Source organism: Salvia splendens, chromosome 12, assembly GCF_004379255.2.
Source record: "Salvia splendens isolate huo1 chromosome 12, SspV2, whole genome shotgun sequence".
NCBI classification, from domain to species: Eukaryota; Viridiplantae; Streptophyta; class Magnoliopsida; order Lamiales; family Lamiaceae; genus Salvia; species Salvia splendens.
The window spans coordinates 585,510-601,048 of NC_056043.1; the positions used below are offsets into that span (position 1 = coordinate 585,510).

General features: G+C 37.4%; 3 protein-coding genes across 3 annotated transcripts; 1 reads left to right on the forward strand and 2 right to left on the reverse strand.

The window, feature by feature from the left end:
* The first annotated feature begins 4,264 nt into the window (after nt 1-4,264).
* On the forward strand, nt 4,265-6,686 carry LOC121758411 (probable tyrosine-protein phosphatase DSP4). The gene is made up of 6 exons (XM_042153819.1): nt 4,265-4,689; nt 5,131-5,224; nt 5,458-5,515; nt 5,616-5,659; nt 5,755-5,936; nt 6,439-6,686. Exons 1-6 carry the CDS (start codon nt 4,451-4,453, stop codon nt 6,458-6,460), a joined length of 639 nt encoding a protein of 212 aa, XP_042009753.1. The 5' UTR covers nt 4,265-4,450; the 3' UTR covers nt 6,461-6,686.
* A 1-nt stretch (nt 6,687) lies between these two features.
* LOC121758410 lies at nt 6,688-11,340 on the reverse strand. The gene is made up of 10 exons (XM_042153818.1): nt 11,034-11,340; nt 10,843-10,946; nt 10,135-10,276; nt 9,739-10,035; nt 9,499-9,646; nt 8,215-9,180; nt 7,898-8,127; nt 7,719-7,792; nt 7,010-7,094; nt 6,688-6,909 (listed from the first exon to the last, which is right to left on the reverse strand). Exons 2-10 carry the CDS (start codon nt 10,896-10,898, stop codon nt 6,688-6,690), a joined length of 2,220 nt encoding a protein of 739 aa, XP_042009752.1. The 5' UTR covers nt 10,899-10,946; nt 11,034-11,340.
* Nucleotides 11,341-12,076: 736 nt separating this feature from the next.
* On the reverse strand, nt 12,077-14,120 carry LOC121758001 (clathrin coat assembly protein AP180-like). Its single transcript, XM_042153445.1, has one exon. The coding sequence runs from the start codon at nt 14,035-14,037 to the stop codon at nt 12,097-12,099; it is 1,941 nt and encodes a 646-aa protein (XP_042009379.1). The 5' UTR covers nt 14,038-14,120; the 3' UTR covers nt 12,077-12,096.
* Between the last annotated feature and the right edge of the window lie 1,419 nt (nt 14,121-15,539).

Consider the following 15,539-nt stretch of genomic DNA (forward strand, 5'->3'; position numbering starts at 1 on the left):
TTTTTATTTTTTTTAATTGACATCGATGAAATAAAAAATAGTAAAAAATTAAACCCTTAATTAGTAAAGAAAGACAAATTGCGTGAGCAAATTGAAACCGTTCTTTGTGGCAGGTTTATGATTATAAAGTATAATTAAGAATCATAATTACTATGGAGACTGATTATGTGTGTGCATGTATATTTAAAATAACATTTAGAGTAAATGCCAAAATTGGTCCTGAACATATAGCCATTTTACGATTTTGGTCCTAAACATTATCTTTTGGATTTTTTGGTCCTGCACATATGGACATTTGATCATTTTGGTCCTGCACATATGGAAATTTGATCATTTTGGTCCCCCGTCAACATTTTCGTTAAAAACTAACGGTCAACATTATCTTTTGGATTTTTTGGTCCTGCACATATGGATATTTGATCATTTTGGTCCTGCACATATGGAATTTTGATCATTTTGGTCCTCCGTCAACATTTTCGTTAAAAACTAACGGTCAACGACCGATTTTTGGCTAAAACAATGGGTTGGGTCGGGTCGGGTCGTGTTTGGGTCGGGTTTGGGTTACACGTTAAGAAAAAAATAATTATTTTTTATTAATTAAAAAATTATAAAACTTTAATTTTTAGTTATTTTTGTTGATTAAAAATATTATAACGACTAAAACATGATGTTATTATACGATTTAAACATGATATTACACAATAAAATAAAAAATTACCAAATTAAAATAATCATTTTTTAATCAAAATAATAAAATTAAAGTATATTAATATTAAATCTATATAATAAAATTAAATAATTAAAAAATTATTTTTAATAAAATCTAAGCATAATATTTTCTTCAAATTCATGAAAAAATTAATTAAAAAATACTATACTTTAATTTTATTAATTAAAAAATATTAATTAATTTTTTAAGAATATTATCCTTAGATTTTAACGAAAATATTATGCTTAGATTTTAAGAAAATATTATTTTTTTCTTAACGTGTAACCCAAACCCGACCTAAACACGACCCGACCCAACCCATTGTTTTAGTCAAAAATCGGCCGTTGACGGTTAGTTTTTAACGAAAATGTTGACGGAGGACCAAAATGATCAAAATTCCATATGTGCAGGACCAAAATGATCAAATGTCCATATGTGCAGGACCAAAAAATCCAAAAGATAATGTTGACCGTTAGTTTTTAACGGAAATATTGACGGAGGACCAAAATGATCAAATGTCCATATGTGCAGGACCAAAAAATCCAAAAGATAATGTTTAGGACCAAAATCGTAAAATGGCTATATGTTCAGGACCAATTTTGACCTTTACTCTAACATTTAATTAAAATTGTACGTATATTAAATACAATTCTGATTAAAAAATCCAATTCAAAAATCCGAATTTGAAGAAAAAGAAGTACTATGATCTAATCTAGAAACTTAAATAAATTCGAATCAAATTATTTTTGATTTGGTTTTCTTCGATTATTTTGATTACGAATATTTTGTTTACTCTGAATGTCTAGTTTTTGCAGTTTGTTGTAAGGATTAACTTCTCTTAAAAGTTATAAGGTTTAATGTACAATGTTGAAATCGCCACATCATAAAGAAGTGAATTTATAGTACAAGTTTTGTTCAACACATAAATAGTCAAAAGAATTATCACTTAAAAGTTAAATATAAATAGTGATCGAATTCGAAAGACAAAACATTTCTAGAACACCTAAAACTAAAAGCGATGGAAAGTACTAATTATGGAAAATGATTTTTACATATGTAGTTTATTTTTATGGTGTAACTTTGTTCTCATATTTATTTATTCAAATAATTAAGTGACATTGCGCGACTAATTAATTCAGCTAACACTTGATAGTTGATAATAGCAACTCCGGTAGTTTGCTAAACTACTAAATTTTTATTGTGGTTTTGCATGCTCCAACTTCATTAAGAAAATTACTTAAATTTAGTGTGGGGGTGTTTCATGGATCATGCATGTTTCCATTTTATGTCATTTAAAATCCTTTTTGATTATTTATATTGATTATAATTTTGATTAGTTAAATTTAATGTGGATTGTTTCATGCAGTCTTCCATTTATACAGTAATTTAAACTAATTTTAAAGTGCAAATATATTTAATTACAATAGTTTTTGCATGGTTGGTTCAATGCATAAAATTTAGTGTTTGGATGCATTCAAAACTAGTAAGTATTTATTTGTTTGAAGTGTTTTTTTAATTATTTACATTAATTATGGTAATTAGAACTGGTGTATGATTTGATTTTCAAATAATTGTTTTACAAAAATATATCAAATAGAAATAGAATTAAAAAAGGTTTAATTTGAGAACTTTCCATCTTCTTATAACATGTCCACTTATTTATATTTGCAAAAAATCTATACTACTATATATTATTAATGATAAATATATTGAAGAGAGACGTATCACAACGATTACATATCTATGTATATTTGTGGATGATCCGAAGATAGAAAAAACTCTATTAAATTCAGTCTTTAGAGCTGTTGTCGATCCCACTGTGAGAGAGCTCTTATGCCTTCGATGCTGTAGACAATCTCTTTTATTATGTAAGATCCTACGAGTTCTGTTTTCTGGACCCGAAGTTGCACAATTAGAACTAATTTGAACATTCAAGATATACGCCAAAGGTCCCAACAAAGGACAAATTATAAAAACGTGGCACGCAGCTCTCCAAATCAGCACACTCATAATATAAAGTAGCATATTCGTCGGAATATTACTATTATGCTCTTTCTACCGAAAATAAAACAAAAATAATTAAAGGTGCATCTATTAAAATATTGACTCTGTCAACATAATTTGTTCCAGCCATTTTAGGAAGGTGTTGAATAAAATTTTATATTTATAGTTCAACTTTTTAACATTTTCCAAACCACACATCATTTATTGTAACTTGTTAATATAATATACAGAGCAGTGCTAGAGTTGCAAACGTAAGGTTTTTAATACATACAATTATTGCTACAAATAGAAACATTAGCTTTGGACAAAATCAATTATAAAAAAATCTAGTATACTTGTAAAACTGTTTTTATGATTTTAATTTAAAGTATATTTCCTCTTTCACTTTTTATTTTATTCTTTTATTTATTGATTCAAGGAATATCCACCGATTTTTATTTGTCAAAAAAGATGTAAGCGAATATACTTCTTACAACAAAAAGTTAAGTAGAAAAGGATTGCCTTTCCCTCATTTTCATGCTTTGTCTTCTACCAATTGCATGTGTGTGTATATGTACGTATATAATTATAATACACTCTATAATTAATGGTCAATTATTGGTTCCAATATTTTCAGTATTCACGATTTTAAATTCATGTATGAAAATAATTGTTTTCATGTATTTTCGTATGGAACAAGTTAATTAGAGATAGTAAAGTCAAATAGTTGAATTGACAAGATTCTACTACTTTAGATTATGCTACCGTACACTATAGTTCAAATCCTGAAATCTTAAAAAAAAAACTAAAGTTTTCAAGTTGAAAACTTCAAATTTATACTAGCACTTTGTTTATCTATTTTAAATAACATTATAACAATATTTGATTTCTATATTCCCGCAATAAAATTTCATTTAGCTCGAGAAATTATTTACTATATGCACAATTAATTAAACAATACTCACATAATCAACTAGATGGTTAGCATCCCGATGAACACGAAAAGTCGACCTAATAATCTTTATTATAAAAGAATTTTTTTCTTTTGAATAGAAAAAATAACACAATTTAGTTGACTATACATCCTGCGTACTTACTTATTTCAAAACCTAAATGCAATATAAAGTCAAAACCACATTTTCTTTCTAATGAAATATAAAATATTTACTCAGTCCATAAACTAAGAATTCATTTTTATCAATTTGGCTCGTCCAATTTTCGTATTTAGTTAATCATTTTAAAATTAGTAATTGAGACTCTCATTTCACTAACAGTGTAGTCAGACTCAGAGAAATTCATCACAATCCACGTTAGAAGGGACGGAGAACGGGCGGACACACATGAACCCAACAATATAATAGGCCGAAGCCCTACCAAATTGCTATTTTATTTATCCATATAATATCGTCGAATTCTCGATATTTTATATAATATCCTATACCGAAACAAAATTCTACGTCTGCTCCTAATGACCGGAAATGGCTCGCGGACGGAGGGAGTATTATTAAATAGAGAAATAGATAAATTGGAATAAATGGATGTGAGTGCACGCATATACTACCATTTGCTTGTGGTAGTCAAAATTACATGCCCCAAACATCGCCTATAAATAAATAAACCCGCCAACTAAAAATCATCAACAAAAAGGCATTTCTTCAACACTCCTTTTCATCTGAATCAACTAAAAAAAGCAGGAAAGCGAGAGATCGTTGTTGCAGCACTTGATTTTTTTGTGTTAAATTAAATCAGAAAATAAAAATGATGATGAAGTTCAACGCCGAAAACGGCAGCAATAGAAATCAGTGCAGAGCTGCAGAAGCGGCGGTGCCGCGGCAGCTGAGGGTGTCGTTCCGGGGCGAGAGCTACGTGGAGGCTGGCGGCGCGGTATTCACGCCGCCGCTCAATTTCGCAATGGTGGAGTGCGGGATTTACCGGTCTGGATTTCCTGACTCCGGCAACTTCTCCTTCCTCGAAACCCTCAACCTCCGATCTATCATGTAAGTCCCTCTCTTCTCTATATATACATGTGTATCTATAAATAGAGAGGTGTGCCATAATTTGAAAACTGAGGTCTGAGGATATGGTGCTGATTTGAGTGTGTGTGGTGTGTGAGAACATAGACGTGGATATTAAGGTTTTTTAGACATTTTTTTTATATTAGTTGTTAGATTATTGAAGATTTGGGAAATGGCATTTAATGCTTTGTCATTGTGTGGGAAGAAGGATTAAATATAAAGGAATCATTTTGGGTGTTTCTTTAGCTATTTTGATTACAATACAGTTATTTCAGTTATTTCAGTTAAGACTGTACAGTTTCATAAGATTTTTATGCAATAAGCATATGATTGAACATGGCTATAACTCTTTCCTTATATCACACATCAAAGTAATGTGTGTGTGTGTGGAGAGATAGGCTAATTTGTGTTTTCTTTGTGTAGATATTTGTGCCCGGAGCCGTACCCCGACGCCAACCTGGAGTTTCTTAAAGCAAATGGGATTCAGTTATTTCAGTTTGGGATTGAGGGATGTAAAGTAAGTATAATGTTGGTATCATAATGTTCTTGTATAATGCTCAAAAATTAAAATGGCTGTTTAGTTATGAAGCTCATCAAAGATTTGTGATTGTGTAAGTTGCTATGATTCAAATATTTTGAAAAGAGAGTACTGACTTCCTAAGAATTAATAGAACTATACTCTAATTAGCGACTGGAGATTCTAGGGGGAACATGTTCCTGATACCTATAACACGAACTTGTGCTTAACAGGAACCCTTTGTGAATATACCCGAAGACAAAATTCGCGAAGCACTGAAGGTAGCTATAGGTATGTTGGTTTCAACTTTCAAATTCCCATTTCAGAAAAAGCATGCTTGAGTTCAGTAAGATAACTTCTGTTTTATTTGCTTTTTGTTTCTTAATGTTAGATGTCAAGAATCATCCTCTACTGATTCATTGCAAACGAGGAAAGGTAATATATATACATTCTCTATAGACTAAACTAGGTAGCTACAAAGTTGCAGATGTAAGTACTAACTTGTTATTGGATGTGGTCACTTCATTCAGCACCGAACTGGTTGCCTCGTTGGGTGCTTGAGAAAATCACAGAGATGGTGCCTGACTTCTGTTTTCGATGAGTACCAGCGGTTTGCAGCAGCCAAAGCAAGAGTTTCGGATCAGAGGTTTATGGAGATGTTCGACGCTTCATCCTTTAAGAACTTCCCTAAGTCATTCCCAGTCTCCAAGAGGTATAAGGAGTGTGCCTGATAGAACATTTTTTATTTCATCAGTTCAACTAGTGAATAAACATCAGTATCAAAATTTATGGAGCAACGACATTTCCAAAGCCATGTCTTCTCCTTCCTTCTCCAAGCTGACCTGCCTCTGAACTATAAAGTAGAATGATTGTTTAGGATCAGTAAAACACAATCTATCAGATCAAGACGGCTTCTCTTTTTCTTATATGAGTGTAAATGAGCCTAATTCTTATGCAGCTATCATATTCACTCCATTGAAACTAAAAGCTTGAATCAATATATTCTGAAGCATAATGATGACTCATGCTTACGGCCTTCATACAAGAGTATTGTTGAGAGCGAGAATATTTGAATGATCTAATATGTACTGCTTCTCTAGTTCAGAATGATACCTTGCTCAGTAATGAATAATCTGCAATGCACATACATTCCTTATTCTGATTATTCTTCTGGACGGGTATTCGTCTTTGATGAAGCTTTATGTCTACTGCAGAACACAACTGGTTAGTGGATGACAGGCAAAGGAGATGAAAATGGCAGGTTAACTTTCAGTATGAGCTCACTCATCTTTCCATGAGCATTCTTTTTTGTATCTTTTCACAATATACTTGCCTTAAGTGTCGAAAGTAAAGTAGAAATTGTGCTTATTTTATCGTGCATAGGAGTCTAGTTAGAGCAGCTATTTCAAATTCAATGTAACAACTCCTAGTTGTTTATGGAATCATAAAAGTTTGTGTACTAGTTAAGTCTCTGCAAGCCAAGCTGAAATTTCTCCCTCCCTCTCCTCTTTCTCTCTGAAGACACGAGTTATGCTACACAAATTGCACCACTGAAAACAATTTACTGCTAGTTCAGCCACAGTTAGCAACCGAAGATAGCTTTCTGTGGTTACCTCTGATTGAGATGTTACATGTCCTTCTTGGACTTCTTCACTCGATAAAAGGACTCTTTCCAGGGAGGAGCACTGTCATATGAATCTTGGGTCAAAAACTGCCAGCGGATGCATAAATCAAATTGAATATCTCTTCTGCACATTAAGGGGGAGAACAGTTCTTTTGACTTACACTAATCCCAACTTTTTCTTGGGGCCATGCACTCCTCATGGCTCTTAAAGATCTTTGAATGAACTCACGCACATGATTATAGATACTGCATTGAAAAAAATTTAGTCAGACCGATGAGCTAGCCTTCGTCCAAAGATAAAAAATGGTGCTGCATTCTGTAAGTCTGGGTTAGGATTTCTGCTTGAATATTTCATGTTATACTAAAATCAACTGCTCCCCCAAAATAATAAATACGAGGTTCAAGTTTTAAAAAAATGGTTGAGGGTGCTGAAGCACCCCTCTGCATTGAACTCTTTCCGTGCTACATGTGCTAATTGAACCTGTAAAGGAGCTAGCTACTTGGATCTCAACTAATTAAAATGCATTGAGATTCAATCACTTAGTCCCTTTTGTTAGCTCACGAACTTGTTTGTTTGCATGCCTGTGAACTTATACCAAGTGAAGTTCGGCCCAATATTATGCTTTCAACCCTGTTCACAAGCTCAAATTCGATCCCCCTCCACCCTAATTTTATGTACCTTGATTAATGACAAACCCAGCTCGAGCTGTGCACGAGCCTAACTATTTTGATTTGAACCAAACTCAAATATGTATCAAGGAGGAGCCTAAGTAAAATGCAAATGTGTTAAGCTCGGGCTTGCTAGTGTTTGGGTAGGCTTGGTTCCTTTCCAGCCCTATATCGACTAATATAATTACATCTATGTCATACCTGAGCCGATGCCTATTGCAGGCAGCAAGGAAAGCCACTAAACCGTGGAGAATACTTCGGAGAGCACGAAAAATCTGATCAAAAGAAACATAACATATATGTATAAATCAAAAATTGCAAGCAGATCAAATATGCAAAACACTAGTAACTAAGCAGATTTCGGTTGTGCAGCAAACTACCTGAGAGAAAAGGTCATTCCAAAGGGAACGCCACATTGAAATCTCAGCTGTGCTCACTGTTGACTGAACACTCGTTGTCACCCTAAAGATGCTCATTGTAGACATCCACACATCTCTAAACAAGGTGTATAAGACCAAACTTGAGGACGCGAGAATACGGCAGAACCCGAAGAGCAGCCTAAACGGAGCGTAAAAAAGTATCCATGCTACAGAGTATACGAATTTTGTTGCTAGAAGAAACAGATAAAAAAGATTCAAGAATGTGTAGCCGTTATGTAGAAAAGGTTAAAGTGATTGATGAAAGTATGCGTCCTTACAAACATTCCAAGCTACATTGAACAAGTACCACACCGGCAGCAGGAAGATCTCCAAAATGTCACCTATCATCGTGAAGGAAGATTCCACCACTGCCGAAATCACTGAGAAGAAATCCTCTGCTACTGGTATGAACAGATTCCAAAGGGGCAAGAAGAGTTCCAAGACCTCAGCAAAGGGCCGAGCCAATGGCATAACACAGAATGAGAGGAAGGAGAGAATGGTCCTTGTTGCAGTGAGGAACCATTTCATGGCCTTTTGGAAGTTATGAAGAAACAGCATAGTTCCTAAATACTGAATCCTTGAAGTCATTTCCCATGCATCTATCCAGTCGCAGAGGGGTCCGAACATTCTAGAAACTGTTGCCTTTAGCAGAGGTACATTCTTGTATAAGTCATAGAAGCCAATGAGGACAGTAACGACTGAGATAAGGACATATAGGCCTCGTGCTAGAGGGCACATCCATGGTCGGTAGAGCCGGCAAAATCCTGGGTAAGACTGCAGGAAAATGACCCACGATGGAAGTCCAGCTTCAAGTAGAGTGAGTAGCCTTAGTTTTGGCATTATTATTTCCTTTAGCTTGAAAGGGAGATAGGGATCACTGAACTTGAATAGAATCAAAACATCACAATAGACTGTGACCTCGATTTTTTCTTCACTGTCACTTACATCAGAGGTCTTCGAACAGATTCCATTCGGTTCATTGTTTGCTTCTCCAGAGCTAGAAGCGTGCTCAGCTTCATAGTGACTAGAGCGAAAAAGTGTCCATCTTCTGGGAGGCTCATTGAGGGTAGGAGACACACGGTGTGTTCTCTTAATAATGTCAGTTGTATCTGGACACACACTAGGAGTATGCTCCAGAGAGCAGGGAGTTTCACTTCCTGCAGGTGTAACATCACTAGTAGTTTCGTCCCCATCCTCATCGATATTCGTCAGGAAACTTTCTTCAGCATCATAGTAATCCTCTCCTGAAATAACCTCAAACTTAGTGCTGCAACATTAACTTATGAAGCATTATCACATTCATGTGTTTTGTTCTTCTGATTCTAGACATGCTAGAAAGTAGTAGAAAATGGATCAAGGCCTTGGACAATAAAAAAACATGTTTATAGTAGTATTATACAAATTTGAACTTTGTAGTTCTGTTAGAAATGGAGGATTGAAAACAAATGAGGCAATGAGAACTGGACAGGATTTGCCATATACCTATGAACATTTTAGCCACCTAAAAAATAATATTGAAATGATGCAAGAATCTAGAATGCAGTTCTGGCTATGACAAATACCTAATGTGACTTCCAAATGCTCCTTCAGCAGAATATGTTCTTCCATCGTCCCAGGAAACCATGAGGCTATGCTCCACACAGCTTGTGCTATACTGTCGAATTCCCATCTTCGCATAATCTTAGCCTCTATTGCAAGTGATGTATCTGTCTGAAAACGACGAACAAGAAACGAGAAACCAGATTTCAGGCACCTGGTTTCTAAATGCAGTAACTAAAGTTTTCTCTGCGGTCACTACCAACCTGAAGATCATTATAATAATTGATTCCACGAACATTGCTCCACATAACCTCAAACACAATGAACCCATACAGAGTGCTGTGTATCAAGCCATTTGCAATCAATGAGGTTGTAAGCTTCTTTACTGGAAGCAAAGCATCCTTCCTAGATCCAACCACAACATCGATGACACGGAACCACTCTCGGAGAACTCTTAATTTTCTGGTAGGTGGTGGGGAAGAAGTCTGCGATTCTGGAAGTTCTTCAGTTGTCGTTCTTTCCTTCTTGCCCCTTGTGTTTGCGAATGGGGACAACCTGGACTGTAGAAATATGAAAAGTACTTCTGAGAAACAGTTTTTGACGGAGCTTAAGTTAACTTGATAGTGTTAACTATAATGGAACATAAACTTTTTAGCAACCTTAGTGACCATCAATTGCCACCAATGAGTAGGCAGAGGCGCAAGATCTTTCAACCATGGCCTGTTGTCCACCAAGATATAGAAATTCCCACTCTCAGAAGCTAGAAATAAGTGGAGATGTGAAAGGTAGGACTGCAAATCCCTGCACAAAGCATATGAACCTCTATATTAAACAGATTACAGCAATGTCTAGAGAAAATCTTTCAGAACATTGAGTTAGGATGAACGCACACCCACCCGCCCAGACACACACGATGTATCCAAGAAAAGGAAGTCACCGTTAGATTTTCCTCATTTGCATATTCAATAATCAGGAATTTTGAGAAATAGGCTGCCATGATCATTGCTGAATATATCAGATTATACACTAGAGATTAGTATAAACAAAATTCTCCTCTTTAGCGTCCTACACACTAAGTTAAATAATGCTTTAGGCAACTACAAAAGCTTTACATTCCAATAGAGAGACCTCGGGAATCCATCATATATTCTTTACAAGGAAAATGATTTCTAGATATTCAGAGTTCTCTAATCTATTTCCATAACCTTTTCCTCTCTTCATAGTATTTCTTTAATAAGACCAGAAACCATATTTACTCACAAATTGACATTCAACACAAATAGAATACCATTCATGGAAAAATCAATAAAAACAGCTTCCAAAATCTAAATTCAGCCACAATGAATCCAATAAAAGAAATTAATTACCCAATCTGCAAACTCGTCAATGGAAAGATGCAGCGCTCCTCTTCCCCTTGCGCCATTACTCGAACAACGATTCCTCAATCCTCGCTCCTCCTTCAAAGTTCCTCCTACCACCACAAGTTCAACAATATTCACATTGACAGGATTGAAAAATCAATTGGGGGAAAAAACCTAAAAAGGAACAAAAAAATTACCTGAATAAACGAAATGCAGTTCGATTTCAGGGGATTTCCATACGACTATTGCTTGGCACGAACGATCGGAACAGCAAACACCGATTACAAGCTTCATCAACCTTAAATCGAGAATCCAGGGAGAATGGGGGGAATTGATCGGATGTTCAGCTACGCGATCGAGCAATTATCTGTTTTTACGGAGTGAGCTGAATCAGATGCCGAGAATCGCAGATTCTTAGCTTCAGCAGAGGTAATGAAGGTCTGCCATTAATGTGTGTGGAGAGAGAAAATATAGGAGCTGAAGATTGCGTGGATTTTGTAGAGAGAGAAGTAAATTTGTTTGTGGATCGTCGGAAAATCAGCGACACGTATCACGAGAGAGAGAGAAGGCGTCGTTGAATTAAAGCGGTAGTTATTTTTGAGAGAGAGAAGGCGTTGATAAACTGAACCGGTCGTTAATTTAGAGAGTGATAGAAGAATTTTCCCGCGAGATTGTCAATTAAAATTTAAAACATTACCTAATTTTTAATGAATTTCAGTTTATACCCTCAAATTACTTTTTTTTCCTAACATGAACACTGAAATTCTTTTATATATTATAGTTGCCTACAACCAATTTTAGCTCGTTTAGTAACAAGATTCGTTCGATTAATGTATGATATTTGTTTGTCATGTCAAGATGAAAATTTATGACATCGGTTGAGCAATGGATATATTTTCATAGAAAAATAGTAACAAATGACTATTTTGAATTTTCAGATTTAACCCACGTTTTTAGCCCAATTCCATACGTTAATCGAACAAACCATTTTATAAAATGTCAAAAATAACATGTTGTTGTGACCGGTGTCCATGTACCAGACTAATTTTGGACTTGCCCATTAGAATTTTTCTAAAGTTCTTTTTTTTTTTGAAAACGAACAAACAAAATTGAGACTGAAAATTGATGAAATTTTAGACTTTATACTAAAATGAATCCCATCTTTTACAATTTGTTCATAAATATAGTTTACAATAATTATCTAATTTATGTTCATTAGCTATCTATGTATAACAATAATTACATCTCATTGAATTCACACTAAGAGCAATTCTTCTCTAAAATCTTGTTCTGATTTTGCAGCCACAGCTCTTGCTGCTCCTTCAAATTCTGCTGATCTCCGCCGCCGCCGGCACCTTGATCGGAGAAATCAGCCCAAGAAGCAAAAGGATCATTTTCAACCGAACCCACATTCGGATTTTCCGCAGTAAACGTCGGCGCCGCCGCCAATTCCGTCGAATTCTCTACAAAAGGATTGAAATTCTGATCAACCGGCGCCGCCTCTGCCACCTCAAACAGGAACAGATCCTCCTCGCCTCCGCCATCGACATTCAGGGTTTCCGGGAACGCAGAAAAGGTGTTTGCGTCAATGTCTATGTGAGGCATTGGCGTAGACCTAGTCGGCATTGTTTCAGCTAGCACAGTTTCCCAATTTTTCGATAGCAACGTCCCCAATTTCTCCCTCCGCCGGGGTTCCAGATCGTCGTCTTCGTCGTTGTCCTCCACCGACCAATCGTCGAGCGACATCAGATCGGCGCTAACCGATACCGGCAGCGATCGGCTGGAGCCGGTGTCGCTCACCCCGAACGCGTCCTCGGGCTTGAACGTCGAATAAGCCTCGAGATCAATGGAAATGCCGCGGCTCTTCCACGTCCCGGACGCCTCGATCAGCTCCTCCAACGAGGGGGCGCCCAGGGACTCGGCCTCGGACCCCTCGTCAGAGACGTCGTCCGTCGCAACCGAGAACTCCGACTGCGCGCGGTGGCTCTTTTGAGCGACGGACCTCGTCCGCACCGGCGCCAGGGCAGCTGCCTGTTTCACTGCCACCGGCGTCGGGGCAGCGATCTGGCTCGTCGCCGCCGGCTTGCTGACTAAGGATGATTGATCTTTCAAGAATTCTTGAAGAGATTCTATCAATTCTTCGGATATCGTTTGCACGGTTGGATATTCGGAGATTCTTCCGATGCCTGAGCTTTTGCAGAGGTTGAAGAAAGCAGAGACTTCATCAGATTGCTTCACAGCTTTGATGCAAGTTTGAAATGCAATGACACAATTTTGGTATTGCATATGGAAGAAGCTATCAAGAATGTGGGTAAGCCCTTCAGATATATCTCTGTAAAGATCGAAGCTTTCCTTGAGCACAGCGTAGATCGCGACGTGGACGAGCCGGTTCGCTTTCGCGGACCCAGTCGGCCGCATGACGATGGCCCGATCGAGAAGGCGTTGCCAGTACGACAACTTGTCGAGGAGCATCGTTGGCTTCATGTCCTGGATGGGCTCGGTGGCGGTGATGATCTTGCTCCGGCTCCGCTGGAAGACAGAGGAGGCGCCTTCGGACCCCTCCAGCGCCTTGCGGCGCTGGAGGTTCCCCGTGAGGTAGCACTCGAGGCGCTCGTCGAGGTAGAGGGCGAAGGCGCGGACGAAGGAGGTGAAGTCCCACGGGCTCGAGTTGGACTCGTCGCGGAAGCTCGAGAGGTTGAGGATCTTGGCCCCACGCTTCATCGCGTGGAGGACCTCACGCGGGAAGTAGGGGTCGCCGTCCTGGAAGATCCTGAGGACGAGCATCAGGGACTTCAGGGCGACGATCCAGTTGCGCGTGCGGCCAATGCGCTTTCCGATGGCCTGTGCGCAGGCCTCCGCGTGGATCTTGCTGGAGGACACGAGCCGGAGGACCTCATAGACGTATTTTTCGTCGACGGGGACATCATCATGGCTCGTGGCCTTCAGCACGGCTACCTCGAGACTGGAGGAGTCCTTGCTCGAGACCTTGGCGAGGCTGATGCTTGTTCGGTCTTTCACGGCAGCAATGGCCTTCTTGAGCTTGCTTGGCATTGTGGATTCAAGAGAGAGAGAGAGAGAGAAGAAAGAAGATTGTTGTTTATGTGAATATGAGAAGACAGAAAGTTGTGTTATTTCCTTGAGTTTCGATTGTACGGACAAGTGTTGCATCCTGTCATATGTTTCGGCCTTGAGGTAATCCATCTTTTAGGAACAAAACTATGTCGTTTCAATAGTAAAGTGCATTATATTAACTTGTTATGTTTCTTTGAAAATAGGCAGGCTTTGGGCAGACAGTGGTGATTAGATTCAGTAACTTTCAATAGAAACACACACATACATTTCTAGGAGAATGAAATACATACCAATATAAGGTTTACAAACAAAAGTAAAAAGACTAAGAAGACAAGAGTGAAAGTAAGTAGACTAACTATATGTAGTTAAAATTACATGTATCATTGTGTATCACCTTGGTATCCATTTGGATACAAACAAAGCAATCCTAACGTAAAACCAATCTCCAACAGAATCCAACAAGTTGAGGAATGCAATTCTCCATGATTTCTTCAGTACGAATGAACCAACAACACCCCAAAATCCAAAGATGAAACCAAAGGCCATTGATATGCCAACTTCTTGAATAAATGAGAATCTACTGGTATTGCCCAGGATTAGTGGGGGATGGCCTCAAGCTATCTTCGGCGCACTTTGCCAAAGGGTCGCCACATAGTCCATCGTTCCCGGCATAAGCTGAAGCATTGAAGCTTTGAAGTTGAGTGCCTATTGGAATTTTTCCAGACAAATTGTTGTTCGACAAATCAACAACACCAAGAGTGTGTATTTCTGCCAAACTTGTTGGTAACTTGCCAAAAAGTTGGTTGTGTGATAGATCAAGACCAATTGCCAAGATCGAGACCGAGCACGGGCTCGGGCGGGCGGCGCGTGTGGGCTCTTTCACCCATCTTGGTCCACTATAATTATTAAGTAACATAAAGTCCCTTAATTTAAGCACATTAAAAGATGTGTCACTTCTCATATGTGGGATAATTAACCCTAGTTAATTATTCCCTAAGCTCAAACTCCAAGCTTTAATTAAAAACTAATTATGCCCAACTTTAATCCACTATTTCTCACTCACCGGAAATCGGATTTGAGAAAATGAATATACTACATTTATCTACTTAAAATGTAGATCGACGTTATATCATTTAATTTCAAAAAATTAGATGTCTCGTCACATTTATTATTTGGTCAAAATCCATTGACCGGACATATTTATTCCATGATTTCTACAGATCAAACCAAGAACAGTGCACAATTGAAACAAAACATGAAAATAAAATAAGATAATTGTATTTCTTCAATGATTGAGAATAATACAATGACTCATATTTATAAGACTAGCCCTAACTTACTGAACAAGAAAATAAAGATTCTAATAATATATGGGAAACATATGCTAAATCAATACTAAATTAAATTAAAGATGTGTGGGGATATTCCTAGTGATATACTCGTATCAACTTCCCCATGGTTAAAATCCACTTTGTCCTCAAGGTGGAAACCACGAAGCGTGACGAACGTCTATGATCTTCTCGTCAAGCAGCTTAGCAAGACCATCGCGCTCCAGAGACTTCACAAAATGTGCTAGAATTGCATTGATGTAGGTAACCATAGCCACAACAATCCCAATTGATGTGCTATGT